A 16,843-nucleotide genomic window follows, 5' to 3' on the forward strand; every position below is an offset into this window, starting at 1 on the left:
CTGTGTTGGAAGTTCACCTATGTGAACAAGCTGTTGCAACTGAAATTTTCTGAGAACAGATCTCCAGCTCTTTCCATTAACACAAACTATATTAAGTTTAGTTCTCTAATTTCCATTGCTTAAAGGCCAGAATGTGTGAAATATGTATTATCAGATTAGAAAAACAAAACAAACATCAGAAAAATATTTTGCAAAATAGCATTTGCTAAACTCTATGACACAAACTAGCTCTAAAACTTCCTGTTTCAAAATTTCACTGTGTGTCCACTAAGTTAGTTTTTCTGGCTGTGGATAGCAGGCCCACCGCACGCCGCAGGCCCACCGCACGCCGCAGACACACCCCATGACACAGGCCCACCGCACGCCGCAGGCCCACCCCACGCCACAGGACCACCCTACGCCACAGGCCCACCCCACGCCGCAGACGCACCCCACGCCGCAGGCCCACCGCACGCCGCAGGCCTACCCCACGCCGCAGACGCACCATGCCCCCCATGAACAGGCCAGCTGAGAGCTGCGGCCACTGCCCAGGGCTCCCTGCTCTGTGCTCAGCTGCCTGATCCAACCTGCCAGGGCTCTGCTTTCTCTATGTGTAGAAACAAAAAAAACCAGGAGCACGATGTGACAAAAAGCAGATTTTTATTAAACAGAGGTACAAATGTGTTTCATTTTCTAATAAATCTCTTTCACAAATCACCTTGTTTTTTCGCTCTTCTTGAATGATCATTTTTAGACAACACTGTCTGACTGTTTTGGCTTCTGCCAAAGTTAGTTTCTGTTCACAGGCTGAGTCTGACTTCTTCCCACCTCCTCCTAGTCGGGTCTTCCAAAACAATGCTCACCATTCTTTCACATTGACTTTGGTTTTGAAAAGAAAAGTTATCTTACAAAGTAGTATGTATAACTCTGTAATATATGAAGTGAGGCAATGATACAACCAGTTTTAAAAATAACCTTCCATGATGATTTTCATTTACATCCACCTGCTTATTAGCAAGAATCTTTTTACAGGTTTACTGCACACCCAATTTCTCTTCTGGAAAAACTTTTGAACATCATCATGCCCTCCAACTTCTCCTCTCACCTATATTTAAAAGGGTCTGCTCTTTACCCTAAAATCTATACTAGGTAATTCTCAGAATATTCCTTCAATCACCAAACAAAGTTTTGAGATCCTCGTGCTGGATTTCACTATCTTAATATGAAAACCAATAATCACCTATTAAAATTCAATACAGGCCAGGCACAGTGGCTAACGCCTGTAATCCCAACATTTGGAGAGGCCAAGGCAGGTGGATCACCTGAGGTCAGGAGTTTGAGACCAGCCTGACCAATATGGTAAAACCCCATCTCTACTAAAAATACAAAAATCAGTCAGGTGTGGTTGCAGACACCTCTAGTCCCAGCTACTCGGGAGGCTGAGGCAGGAGAATAGCTTGAACCCAGGAGGCGGAGGTTGCAGTGAGCCAAGATCGTTGACACTGCACTCCAGCCTGGACGATAGAGAGAGACTCCGTCACAAAAAGACAAACAAACAAACAAAAAAAAGTTAGTAAGTAAATAAATAGGCCAGGCGTGGTGGCTAATGCCTGTAATCCCAACATTTTGGGAGGCCAAGGGGGGTGGATCATCACCTGAGGTCGGGAGTTCAAGACCAGCCTGACCAACATGAAGAAACCCCGTCTCTACTAAAACTACAAAATTAGTGGGGCGTGGTGGCACAAGCCAGTAATCCCAGCTGCTCGAGAGGCTGAGGCAGGAGAATTACTTGAACCTGGGAGGCGGAGGTTGCGGTGAGTCAAGATCGCGCCACCGCACTCCGGCCTGGGCAACAAGAGCGAAACTCTGTCTCAAAAATACAAAAAAAAGTAAATAAATAAAACACAATACAATACAGCTAATACGATTTACCTAAGACGCTGTTGTATGAGCTGAACCAGAGGCAAACAATGTTTGCCAGAAGACTCACAGATCCCCGTATTAATAAGGTCTTTATCCAATGGAGTCCTGCTTCTGTGAAATGCTGAGGCATTTGCTTCCTGTTCATCAATTTCTTTTTCCTTCTGTGCTTCTTGTTTGGCTTCAATATCCTGTAATTCATAAACAGAAATTGTTTACAAGTGATCTCATTACCAGGTGTGAAGACACACAGGCTGGCTGACCCCTGACCCCAGTGCCAAGCTATCCCAGCCTCTGTGGCTGCCGCACACACCTACCCACAGGCCTCCACCTGCCCTGTTGGAAACCCCAACTCAGTTGTGCAGTTTCAAACAGTGTCTTCTGTTTACAGATCCAAGGTCCAGGCTGCCTCTGCTGATGCTCTCCAGCCTCCTTCTGTGAAGTCCCTAAAATCCTTAACCCTGCTACTGGCTCTCACAAAACCCAATGTGATCTGCCCCACACACGCAGCATCCAGCTGCTCTGTAAGGACAAGAAGGAGCTAGAATTCTCACACACAGAAGTCCTGTTTCAAATGTAAATGGCAGAGCCACTTTGGGAAACTATGAATACACACTGACCCCAGAACCTAACAAATTCCACTCCAAGTGTTTACCCAAAGGGAGGACATATGTTCACTAAAGTACTTGTTCACAGCACAATCGTGGCAGCTCTACACGGCCAAAAACAAGAAAGCCTGGACGTGGTGGCTCACGCTTGTAATCCCAACACTTTGGGAGGCCAAGGTGGGGGGATCCCGAGCCCAGGAGTTGGAGACCAGCCTGTGCAACACAGTAACACCTTGTCTCTACAAAAAAAAAATAAAAAAACTAGCCCGGCATGGTGACATGCCTGTGGTCCCTGCAACATAGGAGGCTGAGGTGGGAGGATCATGTGAGCCTAGGAGGACAAGGCTGCAGTGAGCCAAGATCAGGTCACTGTATACAGCCTGGGTGACAGAGCAAGACCCTGTCTCAAAAAAAAAAAAAGAAAACAAAAACCAAAAACAATTTAATGGCCTTCAATAGGAGAATGAACTAACAAAGAGTACTACACCCATAAAATGGAAAACTTCCCAATAATAAAAACGAAGTCACAATAGACACATCAGTGAGTGAATCTGAAAATCATTCTCCAAGGCAAGGCAGGAAAGAGTGCATACTATACAGTTATACTGCTGCGACACTCAGAGCAGGCGAAATGCATCTCATCTGAGGGCAGGGGAGTATCCTGGCTGCAAGTGCCAAGGGCACAGGGATCTTTCCGGGTGACGGGAATGGTCTACATGAGTAACAGGTTATCTGTTAACTTCACTGAAACAGGCAACATGCAGTATTTTATCACAATTAAATCATCTCAATAATTTTTAAAATTAGCACATAAAAGAATTTTAATTTAAGAAAATACTTGGATATAAAAGTTGAGTGTTTTACAGTTTTCAGTTATTCTTCACATGTGTGAGTGTGGTATTTCCGATCTCAGCGCACCACCAGGTCACGTGTGCCTCCAAGGCCATACCTGGATCTCTGCAGTAATGGCTGCGTGTAAGGCTGACTCCAACCCTCCAGCAGCCATCAAGCTGCCCACCAGAAGATCAATCATGAATCGACAACCTGGACTTATGTTCACTTCATTGCCTGAAACTGAACTAGAAAGTGTGTGCCAATTTGAGTGAAACGCCATCCCCTCCCAGCACCCTGACCCATGCCGTCTCCTGTTCCTTCCCCGAGCCCACCTGCGCAGGGCAGGAGAGCAGAGAGCACCCGGGCCTGCTTCTGGGCAGTGGGCAGCAGCACAGACCAGCCGCTCTGCAGCATGGCCTGGGAGGCTGAATGCACGGTGCTCAGCACGCCTGTGCTGCTGGCCGGGGTCACCACCGTCTGCTTCAGGCTGTTCAGGAGGACGCTGCCCAGACCTAAACCAAGGAATTCCGGGTCAACCTGGTGACTAATAGCAGCATGCAACTGAAAGGAGAAAAACAATTTTCACTTAGAACCCCTAAAAATGAGTGAATTTCAAAGTCTTATTAAACACCGAATAAAACTCAATTTGAAGTATTATTTAAATAGACAAAATAACTTCTCAGCTTATGTATTTTTAAAAACTGGACTAAAAAAACTCTTACCCACAATAGTTGAAGTATTTTCTAGAGGAATTTTTGTAACCCCACTATGAACACATATATGGAAAAGCTCAAGATCAGCAGAAGAGCTAAACAACTAGCAACAGCAACCTCCACCCCACTCCAACCATCTGCACCAAACACAAATAATGACTACAATGTAACCACAAAAGCTGCCACAGGCGGTGGCTCATGCCTGTAATCCCAGCACTTTGGGAGGCCAAGGTGGGAAGATTACTTGAGATCAGGAGTTCAAGACCAGCCTGGCCAACATGATGAAACCCCATCTCTATAAAAAAATCAGCCAGGTGTGATGGTACACACCTGTAGTCCCAGCTACTTGGGAGGCTGAGGCAGGAGAATCACTTGAACCTGGCAGGCCAAGACTGCACCACTGCATTCCAGCTAGGGTGACAAAGTGACACCCTGTCTCAAAAAAAAAAAAAAAAAGCTGCTAAAAATTAGATTGCGGAGCTGAGAGTACACAAGGAAACTCCTCAAGTGCAAAACCGAAATTCACATGGGCACACACAGCAGGAATCAAGAGGTTCCAGGCTCTGAAAGCAGAGCCAAGCTGCCAGGCTTCAGCACAACCTCCCACACGGGAATGCACACAACGACCCACTGAACCCGAGCTTCCTGCAGAAGGCTGGGAGCCACTCAGGATCACCTGCCTGCCAGCCAACCACAGCCAGGGGGCAACACACTGCCCGTCCCAGGCTCTGGGTAGCAAGAGGCCCCACGAGGAATGAGAGACCCGGCCCTGCCCTGGGAGTAGAAGTGAAATCAAAAGCACACCACTCATCTAGGTATAGATATCACAGGTCAGGAAATGACCACCGACACTCACCTAGAGTCTGTGAAACCTACAGAACCCTCAGGACCCCGGAGAGGCAAATGCAAAACCATACGCTGGGACACCTCGACAGCCTAAGACATACACGAGGCCACACCCCACAGCACCGACCAGAACAGAAACATCACTGAAAACCAGGAGGGGCAGCAAACACCTGGGGTGCACCCACAGAAACGCCAGGATGCCACAGGTATGGTGATAAATGCGTGCTACAGAGGACTAGAGAAGCACACTTCAGACCTCTGCTCAGTTCATTACTGTAACTAAACACTACACTCAGTTCTGTACATTCTAGAAGCACGGCAAAAAGGGGAGGGGCTGGAAGAGGGACATGACGGGTTGTTACACAGAAACCACTGTAATAAAAGGGAAAAATTACTATGTCGAGAAAACTGTGGTTCTTGTCATTAAGTTAGAGGGTTTTATTACAAAGACAAAAGATGATGATCAAACACTTCAGCTTTAGTTTTGCCAGGGAGGAAGACTTTTGTAGCTTTTATTTTGACCGTAACCATAACCTTCATGGTGAGGAAAGGAAGGTATTGCTTTGGGAGCCGAGCTTACTGAGTAGATCAAGCTTGTCCAACCCACGGCCCGAGGGCAGCACGGGGCCCAGGACGGCTTTGAATGCAGCCCAAAGTAAAATTTCTTAAAACATCATGAGATATTTTTGGGATTTTTTTCTAAGCTCATCAGCTATCGTTAGTGTATTTTATGTGTAGCCCAAGACAATTCTTCCAGTGTGGCCCAGGGAAACCAAAAGACCGGACCCTCTTGGTGCAGGGTTTTCACAGTACAGAGGAGAGACAGGCCAGCACTGGTGTCTCAGCTGAGCGCTGTCTCTCTCCATCACCTGTGATCTCACCCAGTCATTTCTCCACAGGCAACAACAGTAAAACAGTAACAATGCCAACGAACTAATGATTCTAGCAAAAATAACACAATCCATACACACTCTTCCTGCACGCTGAGGCTGACTTCCAGGACAAACATAAAATAAACAGATCACGTTTTTTAAGCCTTGCGTCCATTATTAGTGCATTACAATCTTACTTTAAAATACTTCACCCAACAGGCCTTCAAAATACATAAGCCTTCTTACAAATCGCTAAGACACTTATAAAAGGAGCAAGAGGAAGGGAAATCACAAATACCTGAAGTCGGGGAAGATTCAGCATTGCCACGGCCACGCACTCTTTCTCCTGGGGCGGGGGCCAGTCCGCGGAGCCGTCCATCCCCTCACTCACCTGCTGCAGCAGGAGATCCAGCTGCTTAAAAGTCACTGAGCAAATGTCCACCCCAAAAGGGACACGGAGGCCAATGGACCACTCAGAACACGATGACCAAGCACAGCTCTAAGAGGAAACGCAACAATCTAAAATGAATCTCCAAATGCAGCTGCTGGTCTGTTCCACAGGAGTCACCAGCGTGTGTGATGGAGCTGCCTTATGTTATTACCTATCATCCCTCTAACTGCCCAGTCGAAAAGCATTCATGGGTGTCTAGCTCACACACTACCAGCTTCCAATTTTCGCACCCATTTCCCTAGCCCCATCTCACTTGGCCATACCTAAAAAAGTAAAAACATTTTTAAAAATCTTTTCACTCTCAAAATGATTAATGCACATTAATGGATGGCAGTGAGGCTCTCCATCCACTTGAAGTGGTATAATAGCAACTCTAACTAGACAATGAACTGTTAGACACATATAACACACACACTACCTTTCATAGTGAGAGAACAAGTAATCGGCAAAAATCTAGGAGAACTGTAGAACACCATCAATAAACTGGATCTAATTTATAGAACACTCCACCCAACAACAGCAAAATACATATACTTTTTTTCTTTTGTGAGACAGAGTCTCACTCTGTTGCCCAGGCTAGAGTGCAGTGGTGCAATCTCAGCCCACTGCAAGCTCTGCCTCCCGGGTTCACGCCATTCTCCTACCTCAGCCTCCTGAGTAGCTGGGACTACAGGTGCTCGCCACCATGCCTGGCTAATTTTTTTTTTGTATTTTTAGTAGAGACGGGGTTTCACCATGTTAGCCAGGATGGTCCTGATCTCCTGACCTCGTGATCCACCTGCCTCAGCCTCCCAAAGTGCTGGGATTACAGGCGTGAGCCACCGTGCCCGGCCATACATATACTTTACATATACTTTTATTTTATTTTATTTTTTTTGAGATGGAGTCTAGCTCTGTCGCCCAGGCTGGAGTGCAGTCGCGCGATCTCAGTTCACTGCAAGCTCCGCCTCCTGGGCTCAAGCCATTCTCCTGCCTCAGCCTCCCGAGTAGCTGGGACGACAGGCGCCCGCCATCACGCCCAGGTAATTTTTTTTCTATTTTTAGTAGAGATGGAGTTTCACCGTGTTAGCCAGGATGGTCTCGATCTCCTGACCTCGTGATCTGCCCGCCTCGGCCTCCCAAAGTGCTGGACCATACATATACTTTTTAAGCACAAACAGACCATACATATACTTTTTATACATATATGTATACATATATGTATATACAGACCATACATATACTTTTTAAGCACATACAGAATGTTCACTAAGAGAGAACATATCCTCACACATAAATCTTAACAAATTTAAAAGAAATGAAATCATATGCAGTTTGTTCTCCAATCACAATGGTATTAAACTAGAAATCATTAACAGAACAATCTGCAAACACTTCAAAATAAAACAACGTACTTAATAATCCATGGGTCAGGCCAGGCGCAGTGGCTCATGCGTGTAATCCCAGCACTGTGAGAGGCCAAGTTGGGGGGATCACCTGAGGCCAGGAGTTGAAGATCAGCCTGGCCAACATGGAGAAACCCCATCTCTACTGAAAATACAAAACAATTAGCCAGGCATGGTGGCGGGTGCCTGTAGTCCCACCTAATCAGGAGGCTGAGGCAGGAGAATCACTTGAACCCAGGAGACAGAGGTTGCAGTGAGCCGAGATCATGCCATTGCACTCCAGCCTGGGCAACAACAGTGAAACTCCGTATTGAAGAAAAATAATAATAATGATAATAATAATCCATGGGTCAAAGAACAATTCTCAAAAGAAATTAGAAAATACTTTGAACATAAATGAAAACACACCAAAATTTGTGGGTTTAATTAAAGCACTGCTTAGAGGAAAATTTATAGCATCAAATCATTATATATTACAAAAAAGATAGGTCTAAATCAGCAATCTAAGTTTCCACCTTAAGAAACTAAAAAAGAGCAAAGTGAACACAAAACAAGCCAAAGGGACAAATGACAAGATAAAAGTAGAAAACCAATGAGATTGAAAGCAAAAAAACAAGGCAAAAATTAATGAAACTTAAAGATTGTTCTTTGAAAAGATCAACAAAATTGAAAAACTCTATCAAAACTGACAAAGAAAAAAACAGAAAAGATACAGATTATCAGTATCAGGAATGAATGAAGGGACATCACTGCAGGGCCCAGTGATGCTAAGGAAAACTTGACATGTAAAAATCAGACAACTTAGATGAAATAAAGCAACGTCTGAGTGCCATAAACCAGGAAAATCCTCCTAGAAACAAACAGGTCACCTCAATAGTTCTATATCTGTTAAATAAATTGAATTTGCAAAATCTTTTTTTTTTTTTTGGAGCTGGCGTCTCACTCTGTCACCCAGGCTGGAGTGCACTGGTGCAATCTCAGCTCTCTGCAATCTCCGCCTCCCAGGTTCAAGTGATTCTCCTGCCTTAGCCTCCTGAGTAGCTGGGATTACAGGCGCACGCCACCACGCTCGACTAATTTTTTGTATTTTTAGTAGAAACGGGGTTTCACCATGTTAGCCAGGCTGGTCTCAAACTCCTGACCTCTGGTGATCCACCTGCCTCGGCCTCCCAACGTGCTGGGATTATAGGCGTGAGCCACCGCGCCCGGCGTAAAATCTTTTAGAAAGAAATCTCCAGGTTCAGACGGATTCAAAAACATTTAAAGAAGAAATAACACTAATTCTACACAATCCCTTATAGAAAATGGAAAAGGAGGGAACACATGCCAATACTTTGTATAAGGTCAGCTTTCCCCTGACAGAAAGTCAGACGAGATAGTATAATACAAAGAAAGAAAACTGCAAACCAACATCCCTGATGAGCATCAACAGAAAAATCCTCAAAAACGTGTTACCAAGTCAAATTTAGCAATATAGAAACAGAATAGGGCTAGGCGCGGTGGCTCACGCCTATAATCATAGGATTTGGGATGCCAAGGAGGGTGGATCACTTGAGGTCAGGAGTTGGAGACCAGGCTGGCCAACATGGTGAAACCCCATCTCTATTAAAAACAAACAAACAAACAAAATTAGCCAGGTGTGATGGTGCACACCTCTAATCCCAGCTACTCAGGAAGCTGAGGCAGGAGAATTGCTTGAACCCAGGATGCAGAGGTTGCAGAGAGCTGAGATTGCACCAATGCACTCCAGCCTGGGTGACAGAGTGAGATTCTGTCTCAAAAAAAAAAAAAAAAAAAAAGAGTAGTAAATTGTGGCCAAGTGATCCCTATCCCAGTAACACAAGGCTTGGTCAGTATTTAAAAATCAGGCTGGTATAGTGTCTCACACCCATAATCCCAGCACTTTGGGAGGCCAAGGCAGGCAGATCACTTGAGCTCAGGATTTCAAGACCAGCCTGGGCAACATAGTGAAACCCCATCTCTAAAAAAGAAAAAAAAAAAGTTTAAGAAAAAGAAAGTAAAAATCATCAATGTAATACACCACACTAACACACTAAAGAAGGAAAACTGCATGACCATTTCATTTGGATTAAAAGCATTTAACCAATTTTAACACCCATTCAGGATTTTTCAAAAGCTTCTAAAAGGGGGAATTAAGGCTGGGCACGGTGGCTCACGCTTGTAATCTCAGCACTTTGGGAGGCCGAGGCAGGCAGATCACAAGGTCAGGAGATCGAGACCATCCTGGCTAACACGGTGAAACTCCGTCTGTACTAAAAACACAGAAAGTTAGCTGAGCACGGTGGCAGGCGCCTGTAGTCCCAGCTACTCAGGAGGCTGAGGCAGGAGAATGGCGTGAACCCAGGAGGCGGAGTTTGCAGTGAGCCGAGATCACGCCAGCGCACGCCAGCCTGGGCATAGAGCGAGACTCCGTCTCAAACAAACAAACAAAAAAAATTGGGGGGGAATTAAAGAAACTGCCTTAATCTGGTAATAAGACACCTCCATAAATATGCGCAGCTAACATCACAGTTGATGGTGAAAGACTGAACTGCTTTCCTCTACAGTCAGGAGCAAGGCAGGGCACCCACTGTCACCTCTCCTATTCAGCTTCACACTGCAAGTCCTAGCCAGGGCAATCAGGCCGGGAAAAATACATAAAAGGCAAGCAGACTGGAAAGGAAGAAATGAAACTGCCCCTCTATACAGATAGCATTTAATTGTCCATGAAGAAAACCCAAGGAAACTACAATGAAGCTCATAATAAATGAGTTTAGCACAACTGCAGGACACAAGAACAACAAACAAAACTCAGTGGTATTTCCTATATACTGGTAATGAACAACTGGAAACCCAAATCCTCCAAAATACCAAATCAAGCTCTATATTCAGTACCTGGGCAGGCCCACAGGTAATTCCCACTATGTGTTTGGCGTCCAGTCCTGGCAATGCTGCAGGTTCTGGCTTGGTCACGCGCAAGGTGTCAAAGTGCTGGCACTGGTCGTTGCTCCTCCAGCTGCAGACCTCGCTGTCCTCAGTCAGAGCCAGGCAGTGGGTGGAGCCTGCAGCCACATCAATCACCTTCTTCCCTACAAGGAAAGAGGGATGCAGATGCAGCTTCAAGCCTATGACCTGAATGGCCTAGAAAGATACTTCCACTAAGCCATTCAGGTCAGAAAGCTTTTAATATTAACTTCTTGAGGATAATCTGTTGCTTTAATATTAAGCACAATTCATTTGCTTTGGGTGTGTTATTAAAACTCCTATATTTTGTCAGCTACAATTTGTTAGGATCCACAGCCTACAAAGATCATAATGCTATGATACGAAAAGGATCTGTTCTTTTTCTCCTCATTCAGATTTTCATTCAGAAAGAAACAAGGTGCTTTTAATTAACTATTAGATCATATTCTCCCATCGCAGATATAACAACGCACAGCACACTCTTCACTGAGGAAGGCTTCCTAAGAAGAAATCTATTGTTCTCTCAGAGTTACGTGATAATCACTATTTAAAACGTTGTTTCTATTTAAACACTCAGCAAAATATTCTATTTTTCTTTCCTGGTAAATCTAACATGACCAACACAAAGGGTGTTTCACAGAAATGTCAACATATAAAATAATTCAGCTGAAAAATCACACTGCAGTGAGGGGAACAATTCTATCCTAGGAGCTTACCATAAGTTAACATCAGCAACAACAAAAGGTGTTTTCAACAGTAATTTAAATACTCTGAAAGTAAACGATTTCTGTATCTAATAACTGTCGTAGCTTTCCTATACTAATGGAGGGGAATATAAACAAGGAGGCAAGTGAAATTGAAATACCATTCAATGACACAGAGTAAACTTCTTACTCTGCAACTTATCTCAGAAGCTTAGAAAACAATAAATACCGTATGGGCACACAAAACTCTTAGACATCAAGATATTAACTCTTAGACATCAAGATATTAAAAAGATATAAACAGAAACCCATTTTAAAACTCAGCTCCAATCACTTACTGCAGGACATCCGCAAGCTACCAAAACTCAACGAGTGATGGTGTGTTACAGAATGGGTGTCTGCGTCTTTGAAAGGTTCACATTTGCTCTTGAATGACAATTTTTCTGATATACTGGCCCAGATATGACCAATGATCTCATGCCATCTGGTGTTCAGAGAAGGTACTACAATGAGAAGCAAATCCCAAACAAAAAGGTTTGTCTCTCAACCCCTTTTTTTATTTTTTTTATTTTGAGACAGGGTCTCACTCTATTGCCCAGGTTGGAGTGCAGGGGCCTGGTCTTGGCTTACTGCAGCCTCAACCTCCCCGGCTCTTGCTTACTGCAGCCTCAACCTCCCCGGCTGACGTGATTCTACCACCTCAGCCTCCCACATAGCTGGGACCACAGGTGGGCACCACCAGGTCCACCTAATTTTTGTATTTTTTGTAGGGATGGGATTATGCCATGTTGCCCAGGCTGATCTCGAACTTCTGGGATCAAGCAATCTCTCTGCCTCCATCTCCCAAAATGCTGGGATTACAGGCATGAGCCACCATGCCCAGCCGTGCTTTAATTTAAAGTGTATTTCATTTGATATTAGTACAGCCACTTCGGCTCTTTTTTACTATTTGAATGTTGTATCTTTGTATTCTTTTACTTTCAATCTGTTTATTTTAATTTAAAATGTTTATCTTGTAGATAGCACATTGGTGGATCATTTTCTTTTTTAATCCTTTCAGCCAGTCGGCTTTTTTTTTGAGAGAGAGTTTTGCTTGTCACCCAGGCTGGATTGCAATGGTGCCATCTCAGCTTACTGCAGCCTCTGCCTCCTGGGTTCAAGCGATTCTCCAGCCTCGGCCTCCTGAGTAGCTGGGATTACAGGTGCCTGAAACCATGCCTGGCTAATTTTTGTATTTTTAATAGAGACAGGGGTTTCTTCATGTTGGTCAGGCTGGTCTTGAACTCCTGACCTCAGGTGATCTGCCGCCTCGGCCTCCCAAAGTGCTGGGATTACAGGCGTAAGACCCTGCACCCGGCCAAAGTGGTGGATTATTTTTTTCTCAGAAAATCTATTCCATTCCTTTTCCAGAAACTGAATTTGTACAAGTTAACTAAAATAAATATTTATACTCCAATTTTTTTTGTTCTGAGGTTTTATTGAGTTTTAAGAATAGAATTTTATCTTTACACATTTAGAAAAATTAGAAAATATAGATGAAATATAACTAAGAAAATAATAACATCTTTTCCTTGTGTTCTAAGTTCATTACTATTAGCCGAGTGCAGTGGCTCACACCTGTAATCCCAGCATTTTAGGAGACTGAGGCAGGCGGATCACTTGATTCCAGGAGTTCGAGACCAGCCTGGGCAACATGGCAAAACCCTGTCTCTACAAAAAATACAAAAATTAGCCAGGCGTGGTTGCATGTGCCTGCAGTCCAGCTACTGGCAAGGCTGAGGTGGAGAACCACCTGAAGCCGGTAAGTCAAGGCTGAACTGCAGCCTCTGTTCCCCAGGCTGGAGTGCATTGGTGCAGTCTCAGCTCACTGCAATCTCCGCCTCCCGGGTTCAAGCGATTCTCTTGCCTCAGCCTCCCGAGTAGCTGGGATTATAGGCGCGTGCCACCACACCAGGCTAATTTTTGTATTTTTAGTAGAGAAGGGGTCTCACCATGTTGGCCAGGCTGGTCTTGAACTCCTGACCTCAAATGATCCACCTGCCTCGGCCTCCCAAAGTGCTGGGATTACAGGCGTGACCACCATGCCTGGCCAGTATTTTTCTTAGAGGCAGGATCTCACTCTGTCGCCCAGACTGGGCATGCAGTCGCACGATCTCAGCTCACTGTAGCATTGATCTCCCAGGCTGAGGCGATTCTCCTGCCTCAGCCTCCGGAGCAGCTGGGATCACAGGTGTGCGCCACCACACCTGGCTAATTGTTAATTTCTTTTTTTAAGAGATGGGGTCTTGCTATGTTGCCCAGTCGGGCAACATGGGATCCTCCAACTCCAGGCTTTGAGGGATCCTCCCGCTTCAGCCTCCCAAAGCTCTGAAAATTACAGACGTGAGCCACTTTGCCGGGCCTATATTGTTTTATATTTCTTCAATTTTGTTTTGTGGTCGCTGGAGGTGTTTTTTTCTTGGATTCCCTGCCGAGTGCTTCCACAGCTGCTCCACGTAATCTGCCCAAGACTCTTGCTGCATTCAGTTGAACACACACCAGGAAGCTCTTCAGTCCCCAGCCGACCACACAAAGATCCGTTCTCATCCCCAGGGGAGCTGGTCTCGCCACTCCATCCCTGGACAGCTCCAGTTGGCGTGAGCGCAACCACCCGCGGCATAATTAAGAGCGCTGGGGGGGGGCGGGCAGAAAGACAGACAGTCTCCCGTGGGAGTGCGGGCGGGCGTGCGTGCAACGGAAATCCCGCCTTCCGGCGCCCGCGGTTGGCCCTGGCCGCAGCCCGTGAGCGCCCAGCAGGAAGATAAACGGGATTGCGGGAAGCGGGAGAGTCCGGAGGAGCCGCTAAGGGCTTCTCTTCCCCTTCGGCTGCGCCCGCGGAGCAGCCCCGTTGCGATTGGCCGTACGCCGGGGGGCGGTAGTCCCGCGTCCGCCCGCCCCTCGGGCCGCGAGAGGCGCCGGGATCGTGGGCGCGGGCTGAGCCAGCGGCTGCTGTGTGGCTGTGTCCGCAAGCCGGCGGGGCGAGGCGGCCCGGCCCAGCGCGTCAGGTCCTGGCCTGGGACACCGGGGCGGCCGGCGGCAGGGGCGGTGCGGGCGCGGGGCTGGCGGGCATGGGCGCGGCGGCCGCACCTGGGCCTGCGCTGACCGCCCGCAGCGCAGCCTCCGGCCTCTCTTCATCTCTAGGTGGTGGCGGCTGTGGGTTTTTCTACTAGCGATCCTTTTGAGTAATTTGTTTCACGCACGCGCCCTGCTGTGGGGTAAAGCGGCAGATTTATGCTGCTGTCATTTGTCCGTTAAAACGATGGGCTTCCTGTCGTGTGTGTGTACTTTTTGGATTTGAGGGCAGATGACATTGTGACTTGGCCTCATGTGAGCGTCCATTCTCCAGGTCTCGCCAGCGTGGTGCAGAAACCCGGCACACCCTGCCTACCTTGGAAGGAGGCTTTCCCTTCCCCAATCTCCCTCTCCCTCCATCTCTTCCCTCTTTCCCTCTCTCCCCCTCACTCCCTTCCCCCAGCTCTTCTCTCCCCTCTTTCTGTTCTTTCTCTCTCTCTTTTTTTTTTTCTGCATTAAACTTTTTCGGGAGTGTTTTTGTAAATTATTAAAAAGCGTTAGGTGTTCAACATGTATGTTTACTTGCAGGCCTGAGAACTGGGAGGAAGCTGGAGAAAAGATGCCCTCTGAATCTTTCTGTTTGGCTGCCCAGGCTCGACTTGACTCCAAATGGTTGCAAACAGATATACAGGTGGGGTTTGACATGTCTTTTTCTTGATGTGTTTCTGCTTCCATTAAATTTCTCGGGTAAGGCTTTTTTTTTAGGGCATGTAAGGGGAAGTCAGTTGTATCTTGCTATATTAGAGGAGCAGGTTTATTTCCTGTAACTTATAATGTTAACAGTCTTTATGGCTGTTTTTGTAAATTGTGCACGGCTGCCTTTTAATTAGTTTCTTGCAAGTGCACGAAACTTGAGATATATGAATAGGCAAAATTTTTTTCCTATTTATTATTGCTGGTTAAGAAATCTGCCACACTCCTAACCATATCATGGTGACTGTTGTTACTGACAGTTTTTGAGCTGTTTAGTTAACTGTGGAGGGGAAAATTGGAGAAGTAAGTTCAGTAATTATGGCCTGTAGAAACTCACTCATTTTATGAGGTCTTGTGTTTGTGTTTCTGGAGAGACGAGAGTTAGTTCAGTTGAGCTGTTTGGTTTGTATTTGTAACCAATACAAGGACTAAGGACAATTGTGTTGAAACTGAGGTCATGATGTTAGGATCTTGAGGGCTGAAGGCTCCAAATAAATGGTATATATAGAATTCTATCTGACTTGAAATTTTCCCTTTCTGGACCTCCACATGCTGAGGCTAACAGTGTCCGTATGACAGTGCCTTCCGTGACAGGAATCAGCAACTTTTTTTTTTTTTTTGGCACGTATCAGTGATTCACTCTGTATATTTTAAAAAGTTTTAACCTCTTCCTCCTAGTCCTCCAGTATTTGTTAATAAATTAAAACGTTCCCCAAATTGTTTTCTGTGAAACAGTAGTTCCAAAAGATGCTCTTAGAAAAACTAAGTACATGGAAAAATCTAAACTGTGTGTTTTATTCATTACATTTGATGAATTTTTTTGTTGTTATTTTTTCCTCTCGAGAGGGAGTCTTGCTCTGTCACTCAGGCTGGAGTGCAGTGGCATGATCCTGGCTCACTGCATCCTCCACCTCTTGGGTTCAAGCAGTTCTCTGCTTCGGCTTCCTGAGTAGCTGAGATTACTGGTGCCCTCCACCTTGCCCAGCTAATTTTTATGCTTTTAGTAGAGACGGACTTTCACCATATTGGCCAGGCTGGTCTTGAATTCCTGACCTCATGATCCCCCCGCCTTGGCCTCCCAAAGTGTTGGGATTACAGGCTTGAGCCACCGCGCTTGACCCACATTTGATGAATTTTTTTGCCCTTTGTTCTTTTAAAAATCATGGTTAGAAAGGAGAGCATAATTGTTCTTTACGTAGATCCCAAGTGATTGGGATTTTTAGGGAGATTTTTTGGCACTCAGTAAATGTCTTTATTTTTAGTGTGGCATGATGTGTGTTTTTTATTATTAGAAAATATTTATAGATAGATTTATACATATTAAATTCCTTTTTTTTTTTGAGACAGAGTCTCACTATGTTGCCCAGGCTGGAATCCAGTGGTGCCATCTCGGCTCACTGCAGCCTCCGCCTTCTGGATTCAAATGATTCTCCTGTCTCAGCCTCCCGAGCTGCTGGGATTACAGGTGGCTGCCACCACGCCCGGCCAATTTTTGTATTTTTAGTAGAGATGGGGTTTCACCATGTTGGCCAGGCTGGTCTCAAACTCCTGACCTCAAGTGATCCGCCCGCCTCGGCCTCCCAAAGTGCTGGGATTACAGGTGTGAGCCGCCCACCTGGCTCATTTTCACTCTCCATTAGCTGCTTTTTTCCCCCATTCATTTCCTACCTTTCTGTGTATGATTTCTGAATTCAATGTATTTCACGTCTTAACCTTCTGAATTGTTTGTTCTCTCATTTTACATGTTGTTAAGGAAAATAAGA

The 16,843-nt window shown here is 45.6% G+C and overlaps 2 protein-coding genes across 6 annotated transcripts in view; one reads left to right on the forward strand and one right to left on the reverse strand.

Annotated features, from left to right (window-relative positions):
• Positions 1-622: 622 nt before the first annotated feature.
• Positions 623-13,416, reverse strand: LOC129013818 (E3 ubiquitin-protein ligase HERC2-like). Its single transcript, XM_063652339.1, has 5 exons — positions 13,396-13,416; positions 10,504-10,749; positions 6,071-6,271; positions 3,674-3,902; positions 623-2,090 (listed from the first exon to the last, which is right to left on the reverse strand). Exons 1-5 carry the CDS (start codon positions 13,414-13,416, stop codon positions 2,083-2,085), a joined length of 705 nt encoding a protein of 234 aa, XP_063508409.1. The 3' UTR covers positions 623-2,082.
• Positions 13,417-13,676: 260 nt separating this feature from the next.
• The window catches only part of LOC129013819 (E3 ubiquitin-protein ligase HERC2-like), a 33,587-nt gene continuing 30,420 nt past the window's right edge, over positions 13,677-16,843 (forward strand). For all 5 annotated transcript variants that reach the window (XR_008494083.2, XR_010123922.1, XR_010123923.1 and 2 more), the window contains exons 1-2: positions 13,677-14,320; positions 14,916-15,018. The gene's annotated coding sequence lies outside the window, so the exon portion shown is untranslated. The remainder of the gene's footprint in view (positions 14,321-14,915; positions 15,019-16,843) is intronic.

This window comes from Pongo pygmaeus, chromosome 16, assembly GCF_028885625.2.
Source record: "Pongo pygmaeus isolate AG05252 chromosome 16, NHGRI_mPonPyg2-v2.0_pri, whole genome shotgun sequence".
Classification (NCBI taxonomy): domain Eukaryota; kingdom Metazoa; phylum Chordata; class Mammalia; order Primates; family Hominidae; genus Pongo; species Pongo pygmaeus.

Coding starts and splice junctions, on each gene's coding strand:
- LOC129013818 (XM_063652339.1), bottom strand. CDS start 13,416: ATGCCCAGTCTGGGCGACAGA. Junction 10,750..13,395: donor TGCCCAGTCTGGGCGACAGA/GTGAGATCCTGC, acceptor GTATCTTTCTAG/GCCATTCAGGTCATAGGCTT. Junction 3,903..6,070: donor TGAATCTTCCCCGACTTCAG/GTATTTGTGATT, acceptor TTCTCCTTTCAG/TTGCATGCTGCTATTAGTCA.